Source organism: Arachis hypogaea, chromosome 11, assembly GCF_003086295.3.
Source record: "Arachis hypogaea cultivar Tifrunner chromosome 11, arahy.Tifrunner.gnm2.J5K5, whole genome shotgun sequence".
Lineage (NCBI taxonomy): Eukaryota > Viridiplantae > Streptophyta > Magnoliopsida > Fabales > Fabaceae > Arachis > Arachis hypogaea.
The window spans coordinates 142,372,661-142,390,378 of record NC_092046.1 but is presented as its reverse complement, the minus strand read 5'-3'; the positions used below and the strand labels follow the sequence as shown (position 1 = coordinate 142,390,378).

Below are 17,718 nucleotides of genomic sequence, written 5' to 3'. Positions count from 1 at the left end.
TAAAATCCAATTTATATGCCAAGGCTGGGCTTGGTCCTAAAATTATAGCAACTGAAGAATCAAGAATGATTCAGAGGCTGTATAAAGTATAAACTGTTTGCATTCGATTTGTTTTTTGGTTTACAAAGGGGCCCTAAGGCCCAAACAGAAACCTAAGCTAAAGTGCTAAACAGTAACTGGAGGGATAGCAGGTTAGCAACCCGGCCAACCCTCATATCATCACTCATAACTGGCCTCTGGTTCATCCCTGGAGGGGGGAATTCCAGTATTTAATACAATTATTTCAAGTTTCTAGCGTATGAAGCTTGACGGAACTTTTTAGTTTATCTAATATTCAGGTCCAATTTAGTAGGTGACTAGGTATGTAACTTTTCTTCAACTTAGTCCCATTATTTTTCCGTGTTAGTGAGATATGGCTCAATGTTTGCATGTTTAAATTGACACTATTATTCTATCATAAAAAATTGACACACTATTTGCATCTATAACTAGAAAAAAAAAACACTTTATTTGTGATAGTAGACTTTGATTGCAAGAAGTGTAAGAATTTTGAAAATGAATAAACTATAGTCCCATTTTCAACTTTTTAAAAGTTTTTTCATGATGGACAATCAATATTTCCAACTGTATGTATGAAATGTTATAAGTATCCTAAATAGAATCCTAAATAGATAATAGAATCCTAAATAGATAATACATTCTAAGAGTTTAAACTGATAGGAGAAGATAATATTAATAGTTATATTTTTAACATTTTTTTAAAATAAAATCTTTTTTAGATTTGTTTGATTTTTGCATAATTTTTTTTTATTTGACTTATGCTATTTTTTTATTTTTAAAATTCATCAAAAATCAAACTCTTGACATTTTGGACAGAAAATTCAAATACTATATCATAAAATTACTTATTCCAAAAGTTTAAAATCATAAAAAAAATGCAACAGTTAATAATTATTTCTCTAACAAATTAATTTGAGCTCAATTGGCGACACTAAAGACCACAAAAATATAGCACGATTCCTTGGCTCATTCAATGAACTGTTTTACCTCCAGACTCAAGAATTTGACGCCAATCTCTTCATGAGCTCATTCTTCCATTTTTTTCTTCTTGTTTTTTGGGTGATTATTTAGACTTTTTTTTATGGTTGGTTGTTGTTATTCAAGTTGCTAATTATCATATAAAAAATTACATAAATAAATTCTTTTTTTTTTTTTCCAAATTCCAAGTCTTCCATCTTTAACTATACATCTAATACTACTCTTATCAAATTAGCATTTTCCATTTACATGAATTCTTCAATTTGAAATAAAATAAGAAATTGACCTAGTTGAGACTTGAGAATGGCCATTGCTTCTTAAAATATATATGATCCGTCGGTCAACTTTCCTCATGAATCCTAAATTCGAAATGGATTTTATGTTTAGGGACAGATAATTACAACCACCCACTATTCTCTAAAATTTATAAATTGGGTAAAGGACAAATTCGTCCCTAACCTTTTAAATTGGGGATTTTTAACTCCCTCAAGATTGAAAAATACAAAACGACCCCTCACCAATCAAAGCGCCGTACAAATCGGTCCTCCCGTTCAATTTGGTGTCCAACACGTAACAGATTCTATTTACCTGGCGCCTATGTGGCGTGAATATGCGCACGTGTCTTCAGGATGGTGGTAACGGGGCTGACGTGGTGCTAGTGGAGAAAGTAATGGGACATTGTAGTCCTTGGTCACTCGCACGACGTCGTTTCGGGTTAATGTTTTGCAATGGTGAGTGTGACCTATGAAATATGCCAGTGCTGCCCATATCAGTGAGAAAGAATTACAAGAATCCCTAGCACTACTAAGCTTTTCCCTCCAAAAAATACAACGCTTCATCTCCGCTTTGTCGTCGTTGCAGTTCCGTGGAGGAGTTCCATATTGAAGCTCCGTGGTTATACCTACGTCTGCTGTAGAGAGTGGTAAGTACATTGATGTTCAATCGTTCTGCTTATGGCCGTTATTTGCTATCAATGTTGTAGGATGAGACTAATAGGGATTGTAACTGATTGTCATAGGCGATTAGTTGTGGGGTTAGTCATTTGCCATGTGTTGTTTAGAGATATTTTGGAGATTTAGATAATAAGGGGTGGTTTTGTGTTTTGTTGTGGATTGAAAAATTTTGCAGATGGTTGATGTCTTTGGTGTTCCCGTGTTCCATCATGGGGGTAACTTCTCACGGAGGGCTAGCGGTGAGTTAGTGTATCTTAATGGTCAAGTTGAGAAGTTTCTTCCGATGGACTTGGATTTTGTCAATTTCGGCGATCTGGTCACGATGTTCAAAGGACTGGGATATCAATCCTATAAGGAGGCTTACTGGTATGATCCAAAAAGTAAAGATATGGAGTCAGGGTTGCATGTACTGAGGGGGAACGCATGGATCAACCAAATGCGACAGGCTAAGTTGAGGAACAAAGATACTGAAGAGTTTTACATTTTTTTTTACCATTCTATTGACGAACCTGAGATCGCAGATGATGATTTTAAGAAAAATGCTGAGGCTGAGGAAGAAGTCGATCCAAATGAGTTGGAGAAGTCAGATGATAGCACTGACAGTGATAAAGATGAGTCGTATAAACCATCACCAGCTGGTTATGAAAGCGGGAGTGATACTGGTGAAGATGATGAGGGCAGAAGGGTTAGAGCTGCCAAAGGGAAGAGGAAACATGTGTCTCCATCGTCGAGGAAAGGGGTTGATCCCAATGAGAAGCCAAAAAAACAAGCAACACATGAGTTTAAAAGGCAGAGATTTAAAGCAAGAAGGTAGGCTCAGCTAGTGAATGTTCCTCAAGATCTACTGGGCCTGCTAAACAGCCCAGCACTAGTAGGCCTGGAAGTCAGCCCAATATATCTAGGCCTGCTAGGGAGCCCAGCATGAGACCAGCCGTTGCAGATTATGTCAGTGATGTAGACACTGATAATGAAGACATTGTGTTTGAGTATGAGTCTGAAGAGCTGCATACCCCTGTCTCATCAGAGGATGAAGGGAACAAACCACACTGGCATGAGTTTGATGAGCACTATGGCTTTGGAGAAGGCAGATTTGAGCTAGGCACAAGATTTGCTACAATAGAGAGGTTCAATGAAGTTGTGAAGGATTCGTTTATTGCTGAGGAGAGGGAGTTGGTCTGGATTAAAAATGATAAGAAAAGGGTTAGAGTTGGCTGCAAGAATGAGAACTGTCCCTGGATTGCTCATCTATCATACAATAAACAGCTGCAGTGTTTCCAAGTGAAAACCTATATGAGTGAACATACATGCGCAAGAGATCTGGGAAGCAATGCGGCTGACCAACACTGGATCATCAAAAAAGTGGAGAGAAAGATGACCACCCATCCTCATATGAACACACATGAGGCCATTGATTTTTTAAAAGAAGAGTTTGATCTAGTACTACACCCTAAAATGGTTTACAGGGCTGTGAGGGAAGCCAAAGAAAGGATCATGGGAAACGAGGTAGAACAGTATGGGAAGCTTAGAGACTATCTAATGGAGATACATAGAAGCAATCCAAGGTCTACTGCCTTGTTGGACGTTATTCCCCAGCCACAAGCACCCCCAACATTCGATAAAATGTATATATGTTTCAATGCATGCAAGAGGGGATTTAAGAGTGGATGCAGGCCGTTGATTCACTTGGATGGAACATTCCTCAAGACCTATCATGGGGCCAATTGCTGTCTGCTGTGACCCAGGACGCTAATAACCAGTTTTATGTCATTGCATTTGCTGTGGCAAGGTCTGAATCGAAAGAGTCATGGAAGTGGTTTCTGACCCTATTACAAGAGGACATTGGAGATGTGCAACAATATGGTTGAAATTTTATGTCCGACATGCAAAAGGTTAGCTTCTCTACTTAATTTACGTCGGCTTCTCTACTTTAATTTAAGTCAGCTTCTCTATTTAATTTAAGTACATATGATGCAAAATGATGAAAGTCCTTCTTGAACCATTCTGTCTCAGGGACTGATGACTGCATTGAAAGAGATAATGCCGAATGCACATGTGCGCAATTGTGTCATGCACATGTGGAAGAATTTCATCAACCATTTCAAGGACTTATATATCAGGGAAGTTGTGTGGGACTGTGCAAAATGCACAACTGTGGCTGAGTTCAAGACAAGAATGAAGAGGCTGAAGGAAGTTAATCAGGATGCCTGGTCATACCTGATGAAATTTGAACCTGCAACATGGGTAAGGGCCTACTTCAGTCATGGTCCAAAAGTGGACAACCTGACTAACAGTATGTGCGAGTCTTTCAACTCCAAGATCACCTAGTACAGATGCAAGCCTATACTCACAATGTGCGAAGAAGTCCGCTGCTACCTCATGAGGCGTATGGTTCAGCACAAGAGACTAATAGATTGACATCATAGAAAGCTTGCACCGGTTCAGAAGAAAAGGTTGAAGAGGCTTGTTAAGCCAAGTAACAAATGGACTGCGGGGTGGATTGGTGATAACGAGCGCAAGCAATTTGAGGTCACATACAAGGGATCTAAGTTGGATGTGGACCTGATTAAACATACATGTACATGTAACAGATGGCAATTAACTGGTCAGTGTGTAATTTTATTTCTCTAAATGTTTCTTGTTGGAGTTGCCTGCAAGCTGTTGGTGTAATTTTACTTATGACATTGTTTCTTGTTGGTTTTGCCTGCCTGCTACTACTGTTATTATATTTCTGTAATTGTTTGTTGTTGGATTTGCCTGCGTGCTGCTGCTGTTTCCTTACTTGCATATGTCCAATTTTGATGCTTAATTTGTATATGTTTAAGTTGTATATGTCTAATTGTTATCCTTAACTTGTTGGATTTGCTGGGAAAAGGATGCCGTGCACTCATGCAGTTGCAGCAATCAGAAAAAGACATGACAACATGGAAGATTATGTGCATCCATGGTTATGCATGGAATCACTGAAGAAGACTTATGAGCACTTCATTCAACCTGTTACAAGTGAAGAGTTCTGGATATAGTCTGATCAGACTAGGCCTGCTGCACCTGTCATTAAGCGGCCAATTGGTCGTCCAAAGGTACATAACAGGCAGAAGGACCCAGCAGAAACTGTTATCGAAGGTGAAAAACTGAGGAGAAGTTTCTATGTGACCTGCAGCAAGTGTGGTCAAACAGGGCACAACTATAAGACTTGCAAGGGTGCGCCATCCAACCCAAATTGGAAACCTAAGACCAGGAAACCAAAGAAGAAGACCCAAGACAACCTTTCTCTTGTGGTTATACCACTGTCACAATCAGCACCTGAGGCAGAGGTACTTCGCTGGACTAAGGATCTTTATGTCCCCCGATAACATGTTTAAGGATTTAGTTGTCCATTTTAAAGAAGTTAAGGGACCTGTTTGTATTTTTTAAATTTGTCTCATGACTTTATTGTCTTTTTTTATCTTAGGGTGAGGAGCATGACTCAGCTACTCCAACCAACCAGAACCATTCTACCACTTCCACAACTCTAGATGTGGCCCAGCAACAACCTGCTCCACAAGTTGCATCTGTAACCACTACTGCAGCCCCTGCTAGACAAGGTCAGGTTCCATTCAAACCTCCAGCCAGAGTTTCAGCAAGGCCATCCAACAAAACATTTAAACCGAAACAACCAATTAGAAGAAAGAGTGATGGTAAACAACATGTTCAGAAATCACAGCAGCCAAGTGTGGAAGCAGTTCAAGGACCATCTGATGAGACTCTGGCTGCAGCAAGCAGTGGAACTAAAAGGGTGTTTCAGTTCATCCCCGCCCCAAGAGTCAACAATTCTAAAAAATGATGTTCATATTTTATGAGTCTGATGTAAAATTTGGATCACACTTATTTTTATTTGTTATACATTGTGGTATCTTTTTGGCAAAACTATTATGCTAAGGTTGTCAGCTGTTATCAGACTGCATATCATGTTTTGTTAGGATTGTAATCCTTCAAACTTAAACTTTGGTTCAATGTTAAATGATCCAAACTATTTAATGTCTTTTTCACTCTAATCTCATCAACATCATATTACATATACCCACCCAACTCCAACATGTTACAGCAACAGCATATCATCATTCATCAAATGATAACTTAATACAACACTTGTGTTCTAAAGGCATAATTTAAACTGCTTTTCCACTTTTCAGCCAAGTTTGGCAACAACAGAACCTAAAATTACACTAACCACAACAACAATAAGCAAATACAAATTAACATTCTTCTTCCTCTCTAGATGCAACAACTTCTTCTCCAAATCAGTGAGTCTCTGTTCCACTACCTTCTTTCCAAGATACAGTTTCAGATCATCAACCTCGTTCTCAGTCATAAACTTGTCCAGAACTCTTACTGTTGAAACATGGTCATCTAGCCATAAGAAGAACTTGCAGTGACTGGAATTTTTCATCTGCATGTTCATCATGGCAAAACAAAAAATCACCAACTTATAATCAAAATAACTTCTTCTTAAGCTCGTATAATCAAAATCAATAAAATAAAACCACCAACTTACCTTAAAGAATGGACATCCAAAGAACAATCTATTAGGGTTCGTCGTCGTCCTCGATTTATACAATATGGCGTACACTCCACATCTACACCTAGGAGCAATGTCGTCTTTCTCCTTTGCAGCTTCCACGCATTTTATGGTCGACGGCAGTGGAACGCGTCTTGCGCTGGATGAAGCTCCATCGCTGGCCATTTACCCCTCCGCAGTACCACCACCCCCAACCTCTCACACAAATCACAACGGCTATGGCGACAGGGTTCCATTTGAAGAAATAGGGCACACACCAAAAACGACGTCGTGCGAGTGACCAAGAACTACAATGTCCCATTACTTTCTCCACTAGCACCACGTCAGCCCCGTTACCACCATCCTGAAGACACGTGCGCATATCCACGCCACATAAGCGCCAGGTAAACAGAATCCGTTACGTGTTGGACACCAAATTGAACGGGAGGACCGATTTGTACGGCGTTTTGATTGGTGAGGGGTCATTTTGTATTTTTCAATCTTGAGGGAGTTAAAAGTTCCCGATTTAAAAGATCAGGAACGAATTTGTCCTTTACCCTTATAAATTTATTGAATTATCCTTATTAGTTTATTTTTCATATATGTTTTTTAGTCATTTTTCTTTCTCACACACCCTTACCCTATTGACATCTCTAGCTTAAATTGACACTATTATTCTATCATAAAAAATTTGACATTATCTGATTCCATAACTAGAAAAAAAAAAAAAACTTTATTTGTGATGATATTAGACTTTGATTGCAACACGTCTACCCATTGGTAAAGAATTTTGAAAATGAATAAACTGTAGTCCCATTTTAATCCTTTTAAAAGTTTTTTTTTATGAGGGACAATCAATATCTCCAGCTGCATGATTGACAATTTATAGATATCCTAAATAAAATCCTAAGTAGACAACGCAAAAAAAATAATATTTTACCCATCATTAGACTACACATAAATTTTTAGAATTATCTCATTGATCAAATATAAAAAAATAAAGTATAAATAGAAATCTTTATACTCAGCAAAAGAAGAACCAAACCAAATCCTAATAGAGACTTAGGTTCAAAAAAATCAGAATCAAATTGAACAAAACAAACAAAGGTTAATCCAATAACATATATAGATTGTCAAAATATCATAAAAAAATAAACTTTTTTCGTCATTAATTTTGTTGAGTAAACGAAGAACTTTTACACCCATTCTCAACCTCCATGCTTGTCTATAAACACTCCGTGATAAACAAAATCACCGCAAACACTCAATCTCCAACAACTTTTATTGCGTTTAACCCATGGAAGAAAATTTTTTGTTTTTGTGTGTCTAAAGCTCAATAGAAAAGGAGAAGACAAAATGTTCAAAAAGAAAGAGTGTAATATTTTAGTATGGGAAGATCTCAAAAGACCTCATTTCAAGTTCTGTTTAGCGTCAAAATACGTGTGCCATCTTTTGGCTATGTCCAGTGTGGTAAGGGTTAGGTTACGTCATTAATCGCGTTGAGTTTCGGTGACGAAAAATATACGAGAGTCGGAGAGATTACTTAAGTACATTTTTTTGAATTTGAAGCCCAAATGATAACCATTAAAATTTTAAGGACTAAATCAGTACAACTTACTAATTTGATAGATTAAAATGAGACTTAGTTCTAGTAAGTAACTAGGTATGTAAAAAGAAACCTTTATTTATGATAGTTGACTTTGATTGTAAGAACTCCATAAACTGGTAAAGACTTTTAGAAGATGAATAAAATGAGTCCCATTCTTATATTTCTAAAATTTCTATGATGGAATATTATGTCCATCAATACTTCCATTTGTATGATTGAAAATTTATAGGTATTCTAAATAGACAACACAAAAAAAATAATGTTCTACCCATCATTAGACCACACATAAACTCATTTGTTGCAAGAAGTCCATCCATTGGTAAAGAATTTTGAAGATGAATTGAGGCACCATGTGGAAGCTTTCGAATTGAACCAATTTGAGCTCAATTGGCAACACTAAAGACCATTAAAATATAGCACGATTCCATGGCTCATTCAATGAGCTATTTTACCTCCGGACTCAAGAATTTGACGCCAATTAATCTCTTCATGAGCTCATTCTTCCATTTTTTCTTCTTATTTTTTGGTTGGTTATTTAGACTTTTTTTTTGGTTGGTTATTTTTATTCAAGTTGCTAATTATCATATAAAAAAATTACTTAAATAAGTTCTTTTTTTTTTTTTTTGCCAAATTCTAAGTCTTCCACCTTTAACTATCTAATACTACTCTTATCAAATTAGCATTTTCCATTTACATGAAATCATCAATTTGAAATAAAATAAGAAATTGACCTAGTTGAGACTTGAGAATGGCCATTGCTTTTCAAAATATATATGATCCGTCGGTCAACTTTCCTCATGAATCCTAAATTCAAAATGGATTGTATGTTTAGAGACAGATAATGACAACCACCATCAAATAAGAACTCAAGGGGTGCAGATGACTGTGGTCAAGGGTTTGAGTCAGAGCTTTTAGCCTTTTACATATTTTGGCTTTACTAATTAAATCTATTACAATATATGGTGTTGGTACTTGAGAATTAATATAAGGTGATTGGGTTGAATGATTTGTCTTAATGAAAGCTCCTTTAATTTTGTTTACATTCAAAAGTTGAATGAGACACATCACACTGTGAGAATAAGGCATTCTTTTTCACACTGTCCTAATATGAATATAGTAGAACAAAAGCTCTCATTTAGTCCGAGAGCATTTAAGAAATATATTAATGCATTTTTCTATTTAATAAAATTTATTAGTTTCTTAATTTAATTTAATTAAATGAATAACAAAAACAAGAAACCAATTAATTTGTGATAATTGAATAATTAAGTAAGCATTAAAAATTCAAATTTCATATTTTATATATAATAATTTATTAATTAACTATAATTTTTTAAATAAAAATTAAATTCACAACAAATTAATCTTTGTCTTATGAAACGAAGGATACCTGGAGGAGAAAAAAGACGCCATTTCCAAAAAGGAGAAAGTTTAATAGTAGGAATAAATGGCGCGTATTTATTAATTTGGGGTGTGATTTGGCGGGGGGGAATGAGAAGGGCTTTATGGTAATTTTAGAATGCAACGGAGAGTTAGGGTTTTTGTGGTGGCCGTTTTATAAAGGGGGGCTCCTCTTTTTTATTTTTGATTAGATCTGCTGCGGCCGTTGCGCGTGTGTACCCTTCCCTCTTTCTTTCTTTCTTTCTTTCACTGCCACACTCTCTCTTTCTCTTTCCTTTTCGATTCTTCTTCGCACACCACACACTCTCTTCACTCTTCACTCACTCACTGCATGCCTCTTTGCTCTCCACTCACTCCTTCATTTCTCATTCCACTTCTATCTTCTCTTCTCTTTCTATCTCTCTCTCTCTCTCTCAATTCGATCATTCCATTTGCTCTCAGATCTTGGATACTCCTATCTCAACATGGTGGATTCAACTGGAAAAGTGAGTACCTACTTACTCTAGCTTCACGATTCATGATCCTCTCTCTTTGATTCTCAACTACTCATATCTGATCACCTTAATTTGTGCTCTGATTGCAGGGATCGGACTCCGATGATGCAAGCCCTAACTCCGCCGCCGCAGGTAAAAGTCCAACAACCGAGCAGAAGAAGACGTGCGCCGACTGCGGTACCTCCAAGACTCCTCTCTGGAGAGGTGGCCCCGCCGGCCCCAAGGTAACGCCGCCACCTACTCCTACTGCCTCACCTTTCGTGATCTACCAGATCAGCTCATGGAAGGTCTTGATCTTACGTTTCTTACATTTGAATGTGATGTTTTTGCAGTCTCTATGCAATGCCTGCGGGATCAGGAGCCGCAAGAAGAAAAGAGCCATTCTCGGAATCACAAGAGGAACCACCACCGACGATGTTAAAAAGGGGAAAAGAAGCAACACCGTCGCCAATAGTAATAATAACAAGTTTGGGGATAGCTTTAGTTTCAAGAAGAGGTGGATCACAATGGCGAGGCAGAGATCGAATCCCGCGCACAGCCACAGGGACAAGTTGGGAGAGGAAGAACAAGCTGCTTTCCTGCTCATGTCTCTCTCTTATGGATCCGTTTATGCCTAAGAGAATCTCTTCAATTCTAGAATTATATTAATCAATTAATTAATTAATTAATCAATCAATTACTAAGAATATTGCAGCTAGCTTAGGCTATGATTAGATTTTGTTCTACCATGCACTTGTACCGCCTCCCCCTAACCCCCTTTCTAAGTGTATATGTAATTTGTTTCTATCGATCCATCTTGTTGAGTGTGTGATCATGAATTGTTAACAAAATCATTCAAGTCCAATTTTGGTGATTTACTCATCCTTGTTTCTCATGTTGTAATAAAATTTGACGCTGCGGTCCAATTTTTCCTTTTTCTTTTCTGTATTATCTATTCTATTCGCTCAATTTCTGCGGCGTTCAATATGAAAAGCAAATGTTGCGCTATGTAATCTTCATTTAGAATTTGTATGAAATTGAAGCGAGTGTGATTTGCTTGGTTGACAAAGTTGAAAGGGCGGGATGCTTTACACATTAGATTTAGTTGATGCCATTGTCCAATGGGATTATTTTTTTGTTCAATAATAGTGCGAATTATTATTTTAGGAAAAAAGGTATTTAACGAGAATGCTAGAATAGGTCGCAATTGGGGCAAAAAACAAAACAAATTTGAAGACGAAAGAAAAGGGGATCTTAGTTGCCGCTTGTTTGGCTCGTGCCTTTGCCAACAACTATCCTTTATCTGTTAAGGTTTTATTTTTATAAAATATTTTCTAATTATTGTATATTTTTTATACAATAAACACTTTGAAAACTTGAAAATTTAAATTTTTCAATACATAATTTGTATATTTAACACATTAACAAGATATATGATTTAAGATACATGATATTCAACTTATAAATGTTTTAGCTTTTACTATTCTTGTTTAAACGATGAGGGGAAAAAAAGAAAAAGAAGGAACTAGAATTAAAGAATAAATCTTTAATTTAATCCCTAACACTTCTATTGAAAGATTAAATGCTAATCTCCTTTATATAGTTTCAGCACCATTGTTTTCAGCCACTTCTTATTTACTTCCAGATTTCTTCTCTTCGATATATACGCTTTCAAGCAGAATTTAGACATAATAAAAGTTATATTTATATTAGTTAATAAAGCTAATTCGAACTACATATGTAAGAGAATAGATTTGTTGAAGTAAAGCCATATTTAGTTAAGATGTAATCTTACCTATTTGTTGGCGTTAAGACAAGGAAAGAAAAGGAAATGACACTATTTTTTTGAAAGAAATATCAATAGATAAAAGAAATCTTCTGACTTGGAAAAGAAATGTTCACTTCTAATCATCTAATGTGAAAGAAAATGAGGGGAAAGGATCTAAAACGCCATTTGTATCTATATTTTAGTTTTAAGAAAACAATATCTACTAACAATTGCTTTAGAGGTGGGTACTAGACTACTAGTTAAGAATATCATTAAAAAAATTATTAAAAATTAGGATCGTGCTAAGAACATTTGTTAAAATTACTTCTATTAAAAAATTTTAAAATTTTCTTCACTAAATACCTTTAACAAGTGGTTTTAAATGAATAAAAAAATTATTTAAAAAATATTGAAAAAATAATATATAAATCATAGTAACTAATTTGATAAGTAATTTTTTATTTAATTAATGAATACTGTAAAAGCTCCAACTTTAATAGGCACAAATGATGAGTACGAGTGAATGACGGTGGCCTTGAAATGTGACGGACAAGGACACAATCACACAATGACACAAGTGTGTGAGTCTGACTGCTGATTCTTGAACCTGAATAGCCTTTGAATGTACATGTTTAATGTTTTCTAGAGTCAAACTAGCGGGAACTATGAATTTCACGTTCCCTCCTCTTTTAAAATTCTTTCCTTTTTGCCACCCTTCTGACTTTTTTGAAATACAAATTAGTGAAATTACACATTACGCAACGGGAAAAAAGATTAGATGAATCAACAAACCTAATCATGAAATTATACCGCCATTTTTTACTTGGGCAAGTCCTTACATCAATTTCACATGTGTATATGCGACACAACTGATCCCCCGATCTATAATTGTCGGTGTTGTAGCCTTGGAAGAAAGAGTTGATAGTGCCTGAAATTAGATTGCAGTGTCAAATTCTTCACAAGAATTTCGGGTGGTTATACTTATACCAACAAAATCGCAATTTAGGGCATGAAAAAAACGATGCAAGAAAAAAACAAGGCGTAACAATGAGAAACATAGATAAATAAAATTACCAAAATTGGACTTGAATGATGATTTCGTTACATTCATTCATGATCACACACTCATCATAAGGAAACAAATTACATATACACTTAGAAAAGGGTTAGGGGGGGAAGCGGTAGTACAGGTACATGGTAGAACAAAATCTAATCTAATCTAATCTAAGTCTAACTAATCTAACTCCAATAAACTCTTAGTAATTAATTAATCAATTCTAGAATTGATAAGGGGATTTAAGCATAAACGGATCCGTAAGAGAGGGACATTAAAAGAACAGCTGCTTGTTCCTCCTCTCCCAACTTGTTCCTGTGGCTGTGCGCGAGATTATTCGATTTCTTCGTCATGACTTGCCTCGCCAATGCCATAAACCGCTGCTTGAAATTCAAGCTATTATTGGCGGCGGTGTTGCTCCTTTTCCCCTTCTTAACATCGTCGGCGGTTCCTCTCGTGATTCCGAGAATGGCTCTCTTCTTCTTCCGGCTCCTGATCCCGCACGCGTTGCATAGAGACTACACAGATCGAAATAGAATGTAAGAAACGTGAGATCAAGGAATTCCATGAGCTGATCTGGTAGATCGCGTAATGAAATTGAATCGAAACACAAGGCGGCGTTACCTTAGGGCCAGCGGGACCACCTCTCCATAGGGGAGTCTTGGATGTGCCGCAGTCGGCGCACGTCTTCTTCAGCTCGGTGGTTGGACTCTTACCACCGCCGCCGGAGGAGTCCGATCCCTGCATCGCAGCACAAATTAAGGTGATCAGCTATGACTAATTAGTAATCAAAGAGAGAGGATCACGAATCACTGAATCGTGAAGCCAAGAGTAAGTAAGTACTCACTTTTCCAGTTGAATCCACCATTGTTAGGAGGTAGAAGAGAAGATCTGAGCTATAGGATGGAGCTAGGGTGAATCAGAGTCAGAATGAGAAGCGAAATGAGGTCAGAATGTTGGAAATGAAGAGCGGCGGCGGAAGAAGGCGGCGTGCAGTGAAGAGTGAGAAAAGGGGAGGTCTCACCGGCCGCAGCAGATCTAATCACAAAACAAAAAGAGATGCTTCCTCCCTTTATAAAACGCCACCTCAAAAAATATAAAAAGAAAAGAAAAAACCCTAACTCTTCGCTCATTTATTAAAATTACCGTCCTGCCCTTCTCACCCAACTCATCACCCGCCAAACCATTTCTCAATTCATCGAATGCGCGCCACTCTTTCGTGTGTTCCTTTTTCCCACTCAGTTAGTTATTCATTTACTTGCTAATAATATAATTGAACGGTAAAATGCTATGGTAGTAGTTGAAAAGAAAGGCCAAATTATTATTTATTCATTATTACACGTAAAGTAGTCGTAAAGAGACACAGCTTTCGTCACTGTATCACTACATCATTATTCAACGCAGTCTTCCCGTATATAGGTTTAATTTGAAAAGGAGGCTGGAATTAAATTACTTCCTCTTCTTTCCCCAACAGCATATTAGTAGGTTTTAACCATTAAAATTTACTATTACTATTAGTAGAAAACACAATTAACGAAATAATATCTATAATTTACCTTCATACTATGAGCAGATTTTCATCACCCTGGTGAATGACATGTCTTATCTTCGTATATTTCAATTGTTTCATGAAAATTTTTAATGTCTAAATCTTCTCCAATTTTTAATCCCTTAGCTTCTATCAACATCCGAAATTTGGACACACCAGCTGACACTTCTATACATAAAACTCACAGAATGAATCCAGACCAAATAACCCTAAGTGCTATAGACTTGTATTTATGACAAAAACTACAAATTAAAAAGAAAATTATTTTATGCAAAGTCATTATATCCTTACTGCTAAAATGGTAAGTGCTGGGGATTGGGATAAAGATGGGCAATCGATAAGGACAGCTCCTTATGTATAGATATATTTCATACTACTTTTTGTTGTGAGGGTACATCGAGCAATTATGATTTTGGTTTTTTTGTCTTACTGCTGTCTGTTTTCTCCATCTCATCCCATCGCGGTTGCAATTTGGAATTCGCAAAGTAAACCACACTTGAAGACAAGTTTATAAACCGCTCCAAATGTGTATGCTTTTAAATTTTTAATTATAGTTTTCGGAATGTAATGAAACAACTTTAGTGATCAGTAATTTTAACTTGTAACACCCATTGGTTTTAGTACAATACAACTTTTTAGCCACCGGCTACAGGCACATATCTACCATCTTGTTGCTAATTTTTGGTTCAGCATATAGTATGAAAAATGTTGTGTATACCTTGAATACATGAATTGGAACACAAATATGATCTTTTGATTTGTGAAATTTAACTTTTTTTTTTTATTTTTAAACACAAAATTGATTCTCCAATTTGTGAACTTACACAAATCTGATCCTTCGATTTGTGAACTTTAATTTTTTCAAATTTTTAAAATACAAAACTAACCCTCTAATTTATAAATTATATAAATCTGATCCTCCGATTTGTGAAACCCCAAAATTTAAATTCAATTTTCCTCAAATGGGATCATCATCCTCTAATTGAATACCTCCTATTTGTGTTTTGAAATTAAAAAAAATAATAATTGAATCTATATTAATTAAAAATATACAAACTCTCCATAACCATAAACAATACATCATGGGGATCATATCCAAAAAATGAGACTATTGATTTAGATTTAATTTGTTAGGCTGAAGCATGTTTCAAATTTGTTTATAAAGAGATTATTGATTTGAGTAAATGCTTAAAATGGTCTCTAAATTTCAAATCGCCATTCAATTTAGTCCTCGATTTTTAAAAATGACCAATTAAATCCCTGAAATTCGAAAAAAGTGCATCCCCGTTAGTCCCTCGCAGTCTAAACGTTGATGATGTGGCATTCCAGCTGTATGCTGATGTGTACCAAACTTAAATTTAATTCAAATTGGTACTTGGAATTGCTTAATAACACTCAAATTAGTCCATTTTCAATTATAAAACCCTAATCCCCAAATTATTGTCTTCTCTTCTTCGACCTCTCCGCTATCTTTCAGTTCATATTCATCCTAAACTACAACCTCAGTACACTTACCTAAAAACTATTTTAATTGCAAGTTAATGTGGTTGGATTAATTTTAAGTTCAACACATATTTAAATTATATGTATTCTTGTAGGTTCGTTCATTAAGCTAAAATATATTTTTTCACTTTTAAGAAGGTAACCATTGTCATCATCTTCAAGGTCTTAACATCACTCTCCAAGTTTGTCATCCTCCAATTGAACTCATGCAAAATTTCTTGTGAAATGGGTGCTGCACAAACTAGTTCTTCACCTCCATCAGCCCAATAGAAAAAATTACAATGGATTCATACTACAAAATAAAAAACGCAGGTGAATTCAAACTCAAAGTGAAACCATCTTAACATTTTTTTTAGAGCCATAACCTTACCTCATAGTTTGGACAACCATTAGATAGTCTACCAAGATTCTCTATCGTCGTTGAGTACTTCATTACCGTCCGAAACCCGCAATTACAGAAGATGGTGTTCTTACTTCTCCTATTGCACATTCCTTTACTGCCATAAGGTCTCCCTCCATAGATGTTCTTACTTGAGTTATTTTGACTTCTCTTCCCACCACCCATCATCACTCACGCAGACGAGAAAACAAGATGAACTGGAAGACAACAGAGAAGTCGAAGAAGGGAAGACAATAGTTTGAAGATTAGGATTTTATAATTGAAAATGGACTATTTTAAATATTATTAAGCAATTTAAGATACCAATTTGAATCAATTTCAAATTTAATACACATCAGCATACAGTTGAAATGTCACATTATCAATATTTAAACGACACCTTTGTGAGAAGGGACTAATGAAAATGCACTTTTTCAAATTTTAAGAATTTAATCGATCATTTTTAAAATATCGAAGATTAAATTGAATAATAATTTAAAATTTAAAGACTATTTTAGACATTTAATCCTATTAATTTTCATTATTACGCGACTGTGAGCCCCTTATCTTTCCAAATTGCAATGCATATACTAGCTTCAGACTTCATTTTTTATAGTATATTATTGTCAAAAGTTTTTTTTTTTTTTTTTGGACGTGTATTGTCAAAAGTATTAAGTCCACAGTATTCCTGTATACTATGTACGGCTGATAAGTATGTTTTGAAGGAAGTGGATAAGGCTTCTGAGCTGATCCAAATAGAAATACCTTTTCAATTTTCAATTTTGTGTAATGTTGGCCAATATGGGCCATAGCTGGCCATTAAATACCCAATTCTGTTGGGCCTCAGCTGACTTGTAACTGTTACTAAATTTTTTTTATAACTCTAACTCTCGAAATGGAGAAGAATGCCGGCCCATAGACGTAAGTTATTGGCAGCAAATAATTAACTGGAATTTCGATCTGTCATGGACTGATAGCAGAAAGACAAAAAAAAAATTAATAATTAAAAATTATTAAATAATAATTTAATTAAATATATTAAATTATCTAATCACTTTTAACTATTAATTTTATATGAAATTATTTTATACGAAGATAACTTGCTCTCCACCAACAAATATGTTTTGGAGCAAAATAAAAAGAAGTAAAGAGAAGAGAAAAGGACAACCCGACAACTGTTGGATTATAAATCTTGAAATGTCAAAGGAAAAAAAAGAACTTGAAATCCAATGAAACTATATATTAAAATTCAGGAAACATTTTAACTCCAAGTGTCTTAATGTAGTTTGATTCAATTTATTTATTGAAGATCACATATACAGCGTGAGCTTGTGAGTAACATTTATGTTTGGTCTCCGTTGATGAATTACAAGTTCGAGGACAATAATGTCCATGCATGAGATGGGAAGAGTGAACACCTATTGTATATAAGGGACCACCGACCAAGCTTTAGCTTA

The 17,718-nt window shown here is 35.7% G+C and overlaps 2 protein-coding genes across 2 annotated transcripts; one reads left to right on the top strand and one right to left on the bottom strand.

The window, feature by feature from the left end:
* The first annotated feature begins 9,594 nt into the window (after nt 1–9,594).
* LOC112723136 (GATA transcription factor 16) lies at nt 9,595–10,934 on the top strand. The gene is made up of 3 exons (XM_025774382.3): nt 9,595–10,020; nt 10,119–10,253; nt 10,362–10,934. Exons 1-3 carry the CDS (start codon nt 10,000–10,002, stop codon nt 10,644–10,646), a joined length of 441 nt encoding a protein of 146 aa, XP_025630167.1. The 5' UTR covers nt 9,595–9,999; the 3' UTR covers nt 10,647–10,934.
* Nucleotides 10,935–12,824: 1,890 nt separating this feature from the next.
* Nucleotides 12,825–14,098, bottom strand: LOC112723135 (GATA transcription factor 15). Its single transcript, XM_025774381.3, has 3 exons — nt 13,678–14,098; nt 13,455–13,571; nt 12,825–13,348 (listed from the first exon to the last, which is right to left on the bottom strand). Exons 1-3 carry the CDS (start codon nt 13,696–13,698, stop codon nt 13,073–13,075), a joined length of 414 nt encoding a protein of 137 aa, XP_025630166.1. The 5' UTR covers nt 13,699–14,098; the 3' UTR covers nt 12,825–13,072.
* Nucleotides 14,099–17,718: the final 3,620 nt, after the last annotated feature.

What these genes read in the sequence shown, in the direction of transcription:
- LOC112723136 (XM_025774382.3), top strand. Translation starts at nt 10,000, where the DNA reads ATGGTGGATTCAACTGGAAAA. An exon ending in TGGTGGATTCAACTGGAAAA is followed by an intron (nt 10,021 to 10,118) that starts GTGAGTACCTAC and finishes CTCTGATTGCAG; the next exon opens with GGATCGGACTCCGATGATGC. An exon ending in GTGGCCCCGCCGGCCCCAAG is followed by an intron (nt 10,254 to 10,361) that starts GTAACGCCGCCA and finishes ATGTTTTTGCAG; the next exon opens with TCTCTATGCAATGCCTGCGG.
- LOC112723135 (XM_025774381.3), bottom strand. Translation starts at nt 13,698, where the DNA reads ATGGTGGATTCAACTGGAAAA. An exon ending in TGGTGGATTCAACTGGAAAA is followed by an intron (nt 13,572 to 13,677) that starts GTGAGTACTTAC and finishes GCTGCGATGCAG; the next exon opens with GGATCGGACTCCTCCGGCGG. An exon ending in GTGGTCCCGCTGGCCCTAAG is followed by an intron (nt 13,349 to 13,454) that starts GTAACGCCGCCT and finishes CGATCTGTGTAG; the next exon opens with TCTCTATGCAACGCGTGCGG.